Genomic DNA, 15643 nt, shown 5'->3' on the forward strand with positions numbered 1-15643 from the left:
ATTCACTAGTATCATTCCTCCGTCGCTGGCTAGTTGGTCTCTTCCTTTTCCTTTGAGATGGAGAAGAAATATGCTACTGCCACAAATGAAAAGGTCAGTACCTATATACACGATGATATTACCTTTTCAATTCTATCAAAATTGCCTCTTAAATCTTTGAAGCGATTTGAATGCGTACGCAAATCATGGTCACTTTTGTTTGAAAATCCTCTTTTCATGAACATGGTCCGTAACAATTTCTTATCCGACAACCACAATGTATCTCTCATCTTATCACGGGGTATACCTGACATATGGGTGGGAGTCTTGTATTCTTTGTCCGGCGAAAGATTTGAGAATATAGCCAAATTAAATTTACCACATCCATTTCAAGAAGGAGCTGAAACTCTCAACCATTTTGAAATTTTAAATTTCGGCGGTATTTATGATGATTTTGTTTTTGTCAAATGTTATCTTAAAATTAATGTTAAAGTCATTCCTGATGCAAGATTTGCACTATGGAATCCAACTACGGACGAATTCAAGGTCATTCCTCATAGTCCGGATATGTTTCAACCGTTTGCTGCAGATGTTAACAGTGATGTGATTAATTTTCACTCAAGTCGTCATGTTCATGGATTTGGCTACGACCTGCGCACACATGACTTTAAGGTGATTAGTCATGTGAGGTTTAGAGCGCCACGGTTGAATCCACGCAAAGGTTATGTGGCATTGAGTGATACATCAATAGAACGCTACAGCTGGGAGATATCATTAGAACCCTTCTGGGAGATACATAGTTTAAGAAGTAACTCTTGGAGGAAACTTGATGATGTTATGCCAACAACATATGAGAATGGGATAACGATGGGAGTGTACTTGAATGGACTGTGTCATTGGGGGTGTATTATACGTCATTTTGACTCTAAAAGGGAATCAAATTTGGTGTCGTTTGACTTGAGCAATGATGTGTTCTTTACCACACCCATACCCATGGACATAGATGGATGTATTAATGTTGACTATAGGTGTTCATGGAGAGACTTGGTGGTGTTAAATGGATCCATTGCCTTGATCACATATCAAGAACAAATGGCTACTTTTAACATATCAATTTTAAGTGAATTAACTGTGAAGGAATCATGGATCAAACTCTTCATTGTTGGACCTCTGTCATGTGTCGATCGTCCTTTTGGAGTGGGAAAGGGCAAAATATTCTTCACAAAAAAAGATGAAGAGCTAGCTTGGTTTGATTTAAGTACCCAAATGATTGAGGACCTTGGTGTTAAAAGAGGAAATAGTCGTGGTTGTGAGATAGTAGTGTACAAGGAAAACCTTCTTCCAATTGGTGGAATAAATAAGTAAATCCTTTTCTTGTGTTCGCTAGAGGTTTCATGATGAAGGTTATTGGGATATGACATTGCATACAAACTGATATGGTTTCAACATCAATTAGAATATTCTTTTGCTTTTAGTTTTATGTAAAAATAGTATCCATGCTTTTATGTTTAATTTCGTGCTTTATTTTTTTCTTTTGCATTTCAAATCCAAATGAATAAACTGAATGTGGTTCAAGCTTTATGTTTTAGTTCAAATCAATTAATCTTCTTCGCGTCCTCGCTATTATAAAGAAAGCCATGTTTTTGTTGAGTTATATTCTGATTTTTGTCTCGTGTAATCTCAGGGTTGGCATTTAAAATAACAATTCATCTTGATTCTGTGTCTCTATTTCAATGGTATACAGTTCTAATGGTAACAACTCTGAAATGAATACTGATTACAATCATGTGTATGAATGGCAATAATCTCATTAGCCGCTATTTGCGTATCTTTCATAAAGATTTGATTGCTTACTAACTAATCTCCATGAATTTCGCCCACATCATTTGCCAACTGTAACTAATAACTTGTCAAATAAGTTAATATATTATCATTTAAGTCAAGAGAAGACTAGCATTATGTTTTCCAAAAATGTGTCGCGGGAGATGAGGAATCGATTGGTGCAAATTTAAGACTTTAGAGAAGCTGTGTCGCTATGGAAGTATCTTGGTGTTCCATTGACTGAGAGAGCGCCTCGTAAATCAGATTTCCAATTTGTTTTAGATCAGGTTAACGAAAAACTTACTGCTTGGAAAGCCAAAAATCTATCTTTTGCCGGTCGAGTGACTCTAGCAAAAAGTTATATGATGACTGCCAAGATGCCAAAGAGTTGTTTGGAAGAGATTGAAAAAATTGAGAGAGCCTTTATCTGGGGTGATACAGATCATATTCGTAAGGTACATGCAGTTCGTTGGGAAGTTATTACGAGACCTGAAGATGTTGGCGGACTGGGATTGAGAAACCTCACTGTCATGAACCAAGCTTGTTTGTTGAAATTAGCTTGGGGTTTGTACAATGGAAAGAATGATCTTTGGTTCAAGGTGCTTAAAGGAAAATATGAGTGTGGGCATCAGCTTGATAATAATGTTGTTGTCAAACCTACAAACTCCAGACTTTGGAAAGAATTAACCGAATTATGGATTTGGTTTCGCTTTAATCAATGTTTTATGCATTCATTGCAGTCAGCAAATTTGAACTACTAGATGTTCGAAGACTCATATTAGTTGATATTAGCAAAATTGAGAACGTCATTTGAAATTTTATAAGCAAACATTCCACACCTTGTCATAGTAAATAGAGCAAAACTATAGATCACAAAAACAACAAAAGGAGTAATTATGTTTGAAATAGGTTACAAAATTTCAAACTTAAATAGCAACAAACATGTCTGTTCGTTGAGTATAAATTTGAAACTTAGAAATCAGTGCATGATATTGTCAATCACAACGGTGATTCAATGTCTTCCCTTAGAGAATGAACACTGCACAATTGATTCACCAGCTTCAAACTTGGTCCCCTAGGTTTCATTGACCTGCCACAAAAAATGTTGCAAATTACATAAATGTTAAGTTCTTATATTAGCATTAACCCAAATCAAAGTAGTTAGATGGAAGAAATAAGGCACTATTTAAATAATGAATTTTTACATGTTACATGAATATTTGAAGAAATGTAGTTTTTGATTACCTTGAGGAAGTAGCATCAATTTCAGATTTTTCACATAGACTGAGTTTCTTAAATGGTGACTCAGATTCTTCAAGAAGTTCAATCTCAAACAAGACATCATCAATAACTCGAGCCAGTTTCTTGACCTCGTCAGCATCATGATAACAGTCTCTTCTCTTGTTAAATTCAGGAAGCGAAATTGAGTTGGAAAGGAAACTTAGTATGCGAAGGCAATCATTTCTTTCCAAACTTGATGGTCCAAAGCAAGCAGGAATGCTTTCTTCTTCACAATCATCAACAGTTTGCTTAAATTTGGCTTGACTCAAGGAAATTTCCAGTGATTTTAACAAGTCAATAGCTTGGAGCATGTTGATAACTGAAATGAAAGATTTTGGCATGTGGGTGCATAAGGTATGTATCAAGAACTTTAGCTTCTCACTTAATTCTCCAAATCTCTGCTTCACAAATTGCTCCATGGTCATGATACTTTGGTATAGCTCTATAATCTCTTTCCTTGCTCTCTTCACATATCCCTCAAAAGTCAAAGAATCGTCATATTTATCATACCCTATATTTTCCTTGTATGCACTATATGCAGATACTACGATACTATTTGTGGCAAAATCATCAAGGGACTTGTAACCCATCTTTGAGAAAATTCGATCTCTAGGGTCCTCAAGCAGCTGCATTAAGCTTGTATATAAAGTCATGAAGAAATTGACTTTATTCATTCTTAGTTTATCGATTCTCTGTTTCACAAATCGCTCAACTGTCAACATACATTCCTTTTTGTCATTCTCAACCAATTGGTATAGCTTAGTGATTTCTGTCCGTGCCTTCTGAACATAATCCTCAAACCTCACAATCAGACCATAGTTCCCCTTATTTATCTTGTATGCATGATATGCAGATACTAAAATCCTATTTTTATCCATAACAAAATCCCTTTTGGACATCTCCAAGAAATATTGTTTACTAGGATCACTAAGAAATTCGATCATTGCTACAAAGCTATGCTTCCATTCAGCATAGCACTGCATGAGATTTTTCACGCGATAATCAAGAAAGATATCTTCAAGGCCCGGATAACTATCCACTTTCATTCTCTTACCATTGCCAAATAGCACAATGTCACCTAAACCATATGTATCATGGTCAGGTGAATCTGTAACTAAACCATGCAACCGAATTGCCACCTGCAAAATTGCAGTATTAGTTGGAGCACAGGTCAATGTTCTTGATTTCAACTTGAGTAGAGAAAAAAGCAAGCATGCAACAGTCTTTGTTTTTCCTGTCCCTGGTGGTCCCCATATCAGTTTGGTATTAGCATGAGAGCAATCTACCATACTAACACAGCTTGTAACCGCATCTTGTTGGGATTCATTCAGATTCTGAGATCGAATTATGTCTTTCGTAATGAAAGAAGCTTGACTATTTGATCCAGACATGCAAATTTTGCAGTTCTCTCCACTCTGAAAATCAAAAATTATACAGGTTACTGCAAAAGGAGAAAATTGAATAATACATGTAGTATTCAAAGTTCCATACTGCATAATCATTGAAAAAAGTATCATTTGCATAAAACAGCGCAGTTAGTGCATTTCAAAGTACTTTTACATTCCATAAAAGTATGCTTTGAGAAATTGTACTGTATGATATAAATAAAGGTGAAACTCATCAAAGAAAGTGATGTAGTAATTCTTACATTGAGATTAGGTTGCAAAACTTTTTCAATAATGTTGAGGTGATCACCCTTTGACTTTGAGTCCAAGGCTTTCCAAATACGAACATTTGTTGTCATGTTCATAATGTATACAGCATACATTTTCTGTGTATTGTTTTTCATGGATACAGATTCAACATCCATCTTCATGCATTTGGAAGATAGAACTGTGATTCTACCAGAAAATCTATTTTTTGCCCCATTAACATAGGCAATATGGTAGGGACTGTTGAGTGTGTTCAAGTCACTTAAGCTTTTTGGCCTAATGTATGTAATAGCAATAAGATCTCCTGATGCAGGTTCATAATTTCCACCATTTTCATCTCTATCAGATTCAGTTGTACTCTCCAACCGCATGGTATGATGGAACTGAATGAATTGATTTTGAGCTTTGTGAAGTTTCAATTGCTTGCTGTTTTCGACTTTCCAGATTTCACAAAGAGAAGCTTGAGACACACCAGACAAGCTTGAAGATAAATCAGCGCGTGTTTCCTCAAACAATAGAGGAATAAAAGAGTTCTTGTAATCTGTTGCTGACTTAAATGTCTCTGGAATTTTATGAACCTGAGAGAAAACAATTTTCACAATATACTTCAACTTAATAATGCTGCTCTAATCATTCAAATGTTAGAAGATGGTTGCACTCAATAGAAAATAAAAAGTTTAATATCATGAGGTAGAATGGTAGATAACTATTATCAACTAAATAAACAAGGTGGTTGCACTCAATAGAAAATAAAAAGTTTAGATATGCTTTCTGGGCCTATTTATATTGAACACATAAAAAGTTTAGATATGTTTGTGTGATCGGTAGATACATTCTTATTGCAACACAATTTTTTGCAACTACTAAAAAGGTCATATAAATTAACTATTTTGCAATTCTAATTTTAAAATATATAAGAACAAAACTAACAATGAAGAGGAGAAAGTCTATATAAATAATCAATCATTATTGAGATTTTAACACCATTTCTTTGTAACACAATGAATTTGTATTCTTTCATGTTCAAATTCTTTCTCAAAAACCAAGTTCACTTTTTCAATGTGAGTATTGAAAAGGGTGTAAAAGAAACCTTGTCTTTGTAAAGATTTTCATTGAGAACATCCTCGAGGGTCCAAGAAAGTACAATATCTATAAGACTCCCACTTCCATTTCTACTCTTCTCCATCATTTGCTAAACAATCATTAAGAAAAAGTATTAGTACACATGCAACTAAATAATACACAATGTAATAGTGAATGGAACCACAAATGTATAAGGTACCAAACAGTTGAAGTATATGTCTGGTTCGACCTTTCAAGTACACATGAAAAGATAAAGACAATAGAGAAGTGTTAAATGATCCCACAACTTTGCAATGATGATGAAAGTGTTAAATGACCGTTTAACATAACAGAATATGAGAGATTAGATCGAGTTACATGCACAGTTAATTAATGAAAATGGCGTATGAGGGTACTTTCATAGGAAATGACAAAATGCATGATGCAATGTCTTCTCCTATTCTACAGTTTTTTTTTTTTTTTTTGGAATAAATACAATCCTTTTCATTTTCATGCATTAACCGGTGTTTTTTCATATTCCTATTATTATCGCTATTAGGAAAATGTTAAAGAATGCCCTACAACTTTATAAAAGTGTTAAAATTATTGTTTGCAATGATAAAATTATTGTATTAAAAATGAAAAGTAAATATCACAAGATTATATATTTATTATTTAATATAAAATGGTGATTTAACATGATAAATTTACCTAGAAATCAATGGTTGCTTTTTCCAACCCTATTTTTTTGGGTAAGGATCCTCTTCATTTAGTAAAATAAATAGAGTATGCAATTTGGAGAGAGATAGACACATAAAATAGATAGTGGGTCTCACCATCATTAATTACTTTTTATTTTTTTCAAAAAAAAATTGTGTCTTTATCTTTCAAAATGGAAGAAATCGAGAGAATGACAAATGGAAAGGATCTTAACTCATTTTTTTTATCCCATATTCCTACTTTTCCATGCTTTATATTCCTCCGGGAGATTAGTCATTTTAGTCCCTGAATAGGAAATGAGTCGTCACTTTTATCCCTGAATGCAGATAAATTGTAAAATAGTCCCTGAATGTAGACTCTGTTAGTCAATTTAGTCCCTGAATGCAGACTCCATTAGTCAATTTAGTCCCTGAATGTAGACTCCGTTAGCCATTTTAGTCCCTGAAATTGACCAACAGAGTCTACACTCAGGAACTGTTTTGCAATTTCTCTGCATTCAGAGACTAAAATGACTACTCCTTTCTCATTCAGGGGTCAAAGTGACTAATTCCCCTATTCTTCCTCACCTTGTTAGGAGTAATCATCACCGAGTGGTTTTGATCAGTTTTGAGACAAAATTATTCGATCCAAAAATAAAATTGTACTCCCTTCGATCACTATTATAAGCAAAAGTTCATTTTTTAGATTCATTCAATAAATAATGTATGCAGTCTATATATAGACCACATACATCATGTATTGAATGAACTATTACAAATTCAATTTTTGCTTATAACAGTGACCAGAAGGAGTATGTCATTTTAGATGACTATTACATATGATATAATTTAATGTGATTTAATTTGGATCGATTTTTAGAATCCAATTTACAAATTGTAACTTTTGTTTTCATAATACTATTATAAAAATAAAATAAAATAATAGGTTTAATAAAAAAATATAATATTTGATTTATCAAAAACTAAATAATAGTACAACATAACAATGATTAATCATATTTGAAACATATAAAATAGGAACAAAATTAATTGATTAAACTTTTTTTAAGACATATATAGTAAATATGTATGTGTAGAGAGAGAAACAGGAACAAATAATATACTTTATTAAAAAAAAATACATGCAAAACTATTATTCCATTGGTTTTGTAGAGGAGAAAGATCTTATAACTTATCATTCACATTAGATGTTCCCTGCATCATTGGTCAAACAGCAAAATTAGGATAATGAATATACTTTATCTCTTTGAATATACTCCTTCCGTCCTAAATTATAAGCAAAAAAAAAATTCATTTTCTTTGTCCCAAATTATAAGCAAAAAAGACCAACTTTTATCATATTTAATTATGTTTTTTCAAAAAATTATCTTTTCCAAAGGAAGATTAAATGCAAAGTGCATTCAATTTGTTCTCTTTTTCATTTTGTCTATAATCAACTACCAATAAAAATTGTTTTCACATCTTCATATAAAACTTATTTCAAAGATAACACAAAAAACTATATTACAAACTACTACTCCCTCCGTTTCAAAATACATGTCCAATTTTTGCAATGTGCACTATTCACTTGACTTACTTTGACCATACTTTTTTACTAATGTATAAGTACAAATATTAGCATGTAAGATGTTGTTTGATTTGTCTCGACAAATATTTTCAAAATATTAAATTTTTATAATTTTTTACTTTAGATAATTAAAGATATTAACGGTCAAAATTGTGCATTGGCATATATGAAGTGGTTGACTTGGACATGTATTTTGAAACGGAGGGAGTATATTTTAGTTTTCTTAATAAGTGTGATTTTTTTTCTTATAATATGGGACGGAGGGAGTAATTTTCAAAGAAAAAAACAAAATACAATGCTACTATTACATCCATTTTGTAAAATCTAAAAAGTTTTTATATTTCAGCACACTCCATTTCATTTTATACACCAATCCATACATACCTTAAAGTTCAGTTAGCTTGAACCAATCAAGATAAAACTAAAGAAAAGTACCTTTCAAAAAATAAAAAAACTAAAGAAAAGTTGTGACATAATAAAAAAGGATTATAAACAATCACTCAATTCACAATTTCACACTAACATTGAAACAAGAAGAAAAAAAAACAAGGATAAGAATGGGAGCTAGATAGATAACTAACGTCCATATTAAATTTCAGACTTCCTCAAAGGAGAACAATTGTTAGCAATGATAATTAATATCCCTGCAAATAAATCAAATCAAAAGCACATTCACTAATCACTCAATTCCACTACCAAATCAAACTTCAAAAGTACAAAAAATAACAAATTCATCATTCAAAAAGATGCCAAAGGTATTAAGTTTGAGCCAAAGGTAAGAAACCGTACAACAACTTTATTTTTTTGAAGAACAGATAACAACTTTATTGATGGAAAAAGTGGTCTAAACATCATCACTTAATATAGTATTTTTCATAAAAAGTACAAAAAATAACAAATTCATCATTCAAAAAGATGCCAAAGGTATTAAGTTTGAGCCAAAGGTAAGAAACCGTACAACAACTTTATTTTTTTGAAGAACAGATAACAACTTTATTGATGGAAAAAGTGGTCTAAACATCATCACTTAATATAGTATTTTTCATAATTGTGCATAGAGAAAGAAGAATATGAATCAAAGACATCGGAAAATATTTAGTTTGACCCATTGAGGTTACAGGTTCAATGTTTTACCATTGACACTTAATGGACAAATACAATGTTCAAATGTGTGGTTTTACTTACCTAGTTTTTTTTTTTTATTGAACGGCTTTTACTTACCTTGTATTGTGAAAATGATCAAGTCTAAAACCGAATATGACTAAGAAAAATGCTATGTGGTGCGAAAGTTAATTCGTTGGATTAGAGCGAATGGATTGTTTGCTTCCAAATGTTTGATCCCTTAAGTTTTTTTTTTTTTTGTTCATTTTGATCTTTTAATTTACAAACATTTGACAATTTGATTTCTAAGTTTTTTCAGTTTAATTAGTCTTTTTTTTTTTTTTTAGGAATCATTTTGGTCATTTAACTTATAAACATCTGTGTTATAAATTTTTGACCACTTCAGTTCGTTTGGTGATGTTGACCTGAAACTTTAGAGATTTTATATTTGATTATCTTCGATATCAATTTTGATAGATAATTTGACTTATTCTTAAAAAATATTTATAACATAAAACCAAAATGTCTAACATTTCGAAAAAAACACTACAAGAAAATTGTGTTTTAGATTCAGCAGGAAAATGGATGCTAAAAGGCAAATTGTGGATGCTAATAGCCTTTTAGAGTCAGTATAGAGTCCAAAAAATTGACGACAGTAAAAGCTTGGATGCTAAACACTAGCTTCCTACTGACGCTAAAATAGCATCTTCAAAAGTGGATGCTAAAATTGAAGCTAATGCCTATTAAAAGTGTATATAAATGTAGACGCTACTTAGCATTCACAAGTCATGGACGCTAAAACAATGACATCAGTTACATTTTTAACCGACTTAAAAAGTCCTTTTATAAAAAAATAAAAATAATATGAATTTCCTCACTACATATATACTGGTGATCAAATAAACTATAAACATTTTACTAAAAATCATCACTTAAAGTTCCCCATCAATTGAAATAACAAACAAACAAAAACCAATGACTTAATAGTTGTTACTTATCGTCTCAAAAGACATCTATCCTTTGGAGAGACATGTTGATTTAAGATAAACAATTATTCATGTGTTGCATAAAACCGACACTCGCTAAATTGAATTAAACAGCTCCAACAAACCTTATTCATCATTCCAAATACAAAAAACCTGCCGTTAAGGCTTATTATCAATGATAGTCACTGATCTCTAGAGTATAACACTAAGACATAGAATTTTACCATAGTTGGAGCTTCGTCTAAAAAGGTTTAAGGAAACAACCCTTATGATAATTCAATAGCAGCACCATGACCCACTTTTTGAAGATCAAACTCGCATGGAAGTGCATACCTGTGGGACATCATGACCAGAGTTACTTATGAGTACATACAAATTTTGTTCCCTGTACAAAATCTATTGTCAACAAGATTAAATAACTAAGAAGCATCATTGCATGATAATCTAGAAAACACTATCTCAGTCCATATGATAATCCATAGTAGGAATCACCAACATTCTATTTTATTTCCAACAACCTATAGATTGGAATCATCAACATTCAAAACTAACACATGATTGAAAAATAAAAGAAATTGGCCTAAGGTCTTAAAGAACATAATGATGTATCTATGATAGCTCAAAAGAATAGAAGAATGAGCTAGTCCATATTGAAGAAGTGGAATTATCAAGATATGGCCTTAAAATTGGACAACATAAACTTACCAGCAAACTCTATCTAGGCTAAGGCATGCTTCTCCGGTGAAGAGTTGAAAGCATAAGTTTGATTCAATATAGCAGCCTAATAAAAACAAAAATATTCACATTCCTATCTAGACTTAGAATTTAGATACAAATCTTTAAACAGAAATAATTATAATCTAAATAAACAAATGTATATTTGGAATTAAACAAAAACAAACTGACCTCTTGAATCTGAAAATCATAGTATATAAACCATCATGGACAATTCTGAGAGTAATCTGAAAATGTAAAAGCATGAATTGTTCAACAAAACATTAAAAAAAAGAGCTTAAATGTTACAGCTAGAAGCTGCAAATGTAGTTTATTGAAATTCAAACCATAACCGGTGAGGCATGTTGAAACTAGATGAAAAAAACACCGGCCCAATAGAGCCTCAATAAGTAAAGGTATCCCAGGCCTATGTAAAATGAATTAGGATTAAGTTTTACTATCCAAAGGAAAGACAAAAACTCAAAAAGTAAAGGTATCTCAGGCCTATTTAAAAGGAATTACAAATATTTTAACTATCATTTATTCATGAAGTGTTCCAACATGCTCATCCTCTAATTGAACCCCAATTTTCAAGTAATTAAAGCGATGGCCCATGCCAGATAACACATAACTCATAAGCAAACACAGAAACTGTAAATTTAAACACAACAGTTCAATATCTAGTCAACCATAATCTATGACGAGGAAACATGGATATGCGCCACCCTATGATAAGCTGAAGTAGAAAGAAAAAAAAAACATAACAGTTAACAGAGCGAGCAAAGCAGCAAGCGCGACAAGATGAATAGATGCATGGAGAAACTAGATGAAAAAGAAATTTGGAGGAGATGAAAATTTCTTGTTTAGAAAGAGAGTTTTTGAGACTTGTGTTTGCTTAACCTATACACTTCTTCTCAATTTCGCTTCAGTCCCCTATTGCCTCTTTTCCATTTCCTTTCCCCTTCCCAAAACATGTTTTCTTTTCCCTTCTTTCTAGATGCTTCCCTTCTTCCTCTTTTTATTATGTTTATTTATTTTATTTTATAACACTTCAGCAGAGTGGGCTTACCCTATAAGCATCATGTAAGGCCCTCTAGATCATTAAATATGTTAATATTAGATTTTCTTTACTAGTACCCTATATATAATTATATTCTACAAAACTAGATATGATATTATACATACATTTACTTATACAAGTATGCATTAATAAATTGTTGTTACTTTTGAACTATGGCTTTCTGAGATAAAATACATAAAATTTATTTGGATATATACATACAAATAATACAATCTTCCTAAAATTGAAATTTAATATTACACACCGTACAAAATTTAAGTTTCTGCATAAAAGTCTTATGTCCATCAATAACTTAGAAGAATATTTTTATCAAAATTAAAATAGGAGGGTATTACAGAGAGCGAAGCTGCAAACCTTCACATATTAGGAACGACAACCCTCACGTATCTTGGATAGGTCTGGTGGATCTGCTTGCTATGGAAACAGAATTGATAAGCTTGAATTTATAAGAAATTGCAAGTGGCAGCACAAAATTAAAAAATAAGCTTTCCTGTAAAACAAAGTGATAGTTTCCAACATTAACAGGACCAACCAGGACACTCTCCAATAACTGGTCATAAGTCTCATCCTCAACAGATCCAACATAAATGAACTTCCATTCCAAATCTGTGACAACTCAAAACAGAGTAATATTATAGTGAAGCAGATAGAAAAATAGAGTTTGTTGTGAATTTTTACATGATATTATCCTTGTCCTTGTCCAAACACATTAATACCAAAGTCATTGCTAGCATAAAAATCCAGAACCTTAGATTGATAGAGCTCAGGCCTATAATATATGGTTGTTACAGATTATAAACAATTGGAAGGGAATAAATGTATTGACTACAAATTACCAAATCCACATATCAATTTAAAAAGAGGGAGAATACTAATTTGCTTAATACAAAAAATAGATCCAAAACATGTTATTATTACTAAAACCCATTCCCTAAAAAATGCCCTGTAAATCTCAGTACCAAAGACCTAACTTTTTTATCCCTATTTTGATTATCATGAGTACACAAACAAAATTCCCTAAGAAACAATAAGAGACCATCAGAAATCACGAACAAAATGCCCAAAAAATATCAGAAACACGAAAAACTAACGAATAGAAACAGAAAAACCCAACAGATATAGAGAAGAAACGATTCAATTCATAAGAGTAGAGAACAACGGATTTGAGAGAGAAAAGAAAGATACCTATTCAAACACAGAAACGATTTTGGCTCTGAACAGCTTCAACGAACGAAGCAGCGAACAACGAAGGGCCAAAATCGAAGCAGCGACAGACACAATTTTGGGTATGAAAGCTTTGTCTCTGAACGAAGCAGCGAACGATTTGCATCTAAACGGTGAAACAAAGAAGCTCTGAACGACGGAGAACGTTTTGGTTCGATTTTATTTTTTTACGGATCTGAGATTTTTATTGGATCTGAGATTTTTTTGTGAAGTTTTGGCTCTGAAGGTTTTAATGAAAATGTGAAAAAGTAGTGAAAAAGAAAAGGATAAGGGAAATCTTAAAATTAAAGTGGAAAAAAAAAAGAGTAAAGTAAGAAAAAAAAATCTAAAAAATTTAGCTTCAAGATATATGGACTCTAAATAAATAATTAAATTAAAAAACATTAGAATCCAAAAATATTGTTTTTAGCATCCACCCGATTGAAGCTAAATTGCATAAAAATAATGAATTGAAAAAAATGTATTTGCATCAGAATTTGTGGATGCTAAACTGACACTATTAGCATCAGAAATGGTCTGATGCTAAAATTTCTGAAGCTAAATCATAGTTTTCTTGTAGTGAAAAATGTCTAACATTTATAACTTAAAAGATCAAGATAAAACTAAAAACATTAAAAGTATCAAATTGTGTAACGTTGGATGTAACCAAAAAAAATTTGTAACGTTGGATGCCTAAGGCCATAAGGGACCACACTGAAACAAAACAAAATTAAGAGATCAAAATTAAAATCCTGTTAAAAAAAAGAAGAGGTCAAAATTAAAAATGGTTTGCACGTTGATTACTAGTTCGTGTGATTTGTGCGAAAAATAATTCGCACCATATAGCACCGTTGGATGATATTACCTTTTCAATTCTATCAAAATTGCCTCTTAAATCTTTGAAGCGATTTGAATGCGTACGCAAATCATGGTCACTTTTGTTTGAAAATCCTCTTTTCATGAACATGGTCCATAACAATTTCTTATCTGACAACCACGATATATCTCTCATCTTATCACGGGGTAGACCTGACATATGGGTGGGAGTTTTGTATTCTTTGTCCGGCGAAAGATTTGAGAATGTAGCCAAATTAAATTTACCACATCCATTTCAAGAAGGAACTGAAACTCTCAACCATTTTGAAATCTTAAATTTCGGCAGTATTTATGACGATTTTATTTTTGTCAAATGTTTTCTTAAACATAATGTTAACGTCAATCCTGCTGTAAGATTTGCACTATGGAATCCAACTACGGACGAATTCAAAGTCATTCCTCATAGTCCGGATATGTTTCAACCGTTCGCTGCAAATGTTAATGGTGATGTGATTAATTTTCACCCAAGTCGTCAAGTTCATGGATTTGGCTACGACCTGCGTACATATGACTTTAAGGTGATTAGTTATGTGGAGTTTAGTGCCCCACGATTGAATCCACGCAAAGGTTATGTGGCATTAGGTGATACATCAATAGAACGCTTCTGGGAGGTATCATTAGAACCCTTCTGGGAGATATATAGTTTAAGAAGTAACTCTTGGAGGAAACTTGATGTTGTTATGCCAACAACATGTGGGAATACGATGGGAGTGTACTTGAATGGACTGTGTCATTGGGGGTGTATTATAGGTCATTTTGACTCTAAAAGAGAATCAAATTTGGTGTCGTTTGATCTGAGCAATGATGTGTTCTTTACCACACCCATACCCATAGACATAGATGGATTTATTAATGTAGACAATAAGTATTCATGGAGAGACTTGGCGGTGTTAAATGAATCCATTGCCTTGATCACATATCAAGAACAAATGGCTACTTTTAACATATCAATTTTGAGTGAATTAACTGTGAAGGAATCATGGATCAAACTCTTCATTGTTGGGCCTCTGTCATGTGTCGAGTGTCCTTTTGGAGTGGGAAAGGGCAAAATATTCTTCACAAAAAAAGATGAAGAGCTAGCTTGGTTTGATTTAAGTACCCAAATGATTGAGGACCTTGGTGTTAAAAGAGGAAATAGTCGTGGTTGTGAGATAGTAGTGTACAAGGAAAACCTTCTTCCAATTGGTGGAATAAATAAGTAAATCCTTTTCTTGTGTTCGCTAGAGGTTTCATGATGAAGGTTATTGGGATATGACATTGCATACAAACTGATATGGTTTCAACATCAATTAGAATATTCTTTTGCTTTTAGTTTTATGTAAAAATAGTATCCATGCTTTTATGTTTAATTTCGTGCTTTATTTTTTTCTTTTGCATTTCAAATCCAAATGAATAAACTGAATGTGGTTCAAGCTTTATGTTTTAGTTCAAATCAATTAATCTTCTTCGCGTCCTCGCTATTATAAAGAAAGCCATGTTTTTGTTGAGTTATATTCTGATTTTTGTCTCGTGTAATCTCAGGGTTGGCATTTAAAATAACAATTCATCTTGATTCTGTGTCTCTATTTCAATGGTATACAGTTCTAATGGTAACAACTCTG

General features: G+C 32.3%; 3 protein-coding genes and 1 long non-coding RNA gene across 5 annotated transcripts; 2 read left to right on the plus strand and 2 right to left on the minus strand.

Annotated features, from left to right (window-relative positions):
- The first annotated feature begins 1 nt into the window (after position 1).
- Positions 2-1560, plus strand: LOC146923644 (F-box/kelch-repeat protein At3g06240-like). Its single transcript, XM_085708799.1, has one exon. It carries the CDS (start codon positions 58-60, stop codon positions 1342-1344), a length of 1287 nt encoding a protein of 428 aa, XP_085564925.1. The 5' UTR covers positions 2-57; the 3' UTR covers positions 1345-1560.
- A 1037-nt stretch (positions 1561-2597) lies between these two features.
- On the minus strand, positions 2598-6153 carry LOC146923645 (uncharacterized). 2 transcript variants are annotated; one of them, XM_085708795.1, is made up of 5 exons: positions 6016-6153; positions 5824-5925; positions 4730-5311; positions 3046-4496; positions 2598-2890 (listed from the first exon to the last, which is right to left on the minus strand). In XM_085708795.1, the coding sequence occupies exons 2-5, from the start codon at positions 5920-5922 to the stop codon at positions 2800-2802; spliced, it is 2223 nt and encodes a 740-aa protein (XP_085564921.1). In that variant the 5' UTR covers positions 5923-5925; positions 6016-6153; the 3' UTR covers positions 2598-2799. The 2 variants fall into 2 exon arrangements, with proteins under 2 accessions (XP_085564921.1, XP_085564920.1); XM_085708794.1 differs by lacking the exon at positions 6016-6153 and having other exon boundaries at positions 5824-5970.
- A 3918-nt stretch (positions 6154-10071) lies between these two features.
- On the minus strand, positions 10072-13652 carry LOC146923646 (uncharacterized). Its single transcript, XR_015009834.1, has 5 exons — positions 13149-13652; positions 12318-12569; positions 11075-11130; positions 10874-10949; positions 10072-10501 (listed from the first exon to the last, which is right to left on the minus strand). It is a non-coding gene; the product is annotated as an uncharacterized LOC146923646 (long non-coding RNA).
- A 100-nt stretch (positions 13653-13752) lies between these two features.
- On the plus strand, positions 13753-15460 carry LOC146923647 (F-box/kelch-repeat protein At3g06240-like). The gene is made up of 2 exons (XM_085711748.1): positions 13753-13828; positions 14013-15460. The coding sequence occupies exons 1-2, from the start codon at positions 13753-13755 to the stop codon at positions 15242-15244; spliced, it is 1308 nt and encodes a 435-aa protein (XP_085567874.1). The 3' UTR covers positions 15245-15460.
- Positions 15461-15643: the final 183 nt, after the last annotated feature.

Source organism: Medicago sativa, chromosome 5 (assembly GCF_051527215.1).
Source record: "Medicago sativa cultivar Bolivia chromosome 5, Bolivia_mono, whole genome shotgun sequence".
Taxonomy (NCBI): Eukaryota; Viridiplantae; Streptophyta; class Magnoliopsida; order Fabales; family Fabaceae; genus Medicago; species Medicago sativa.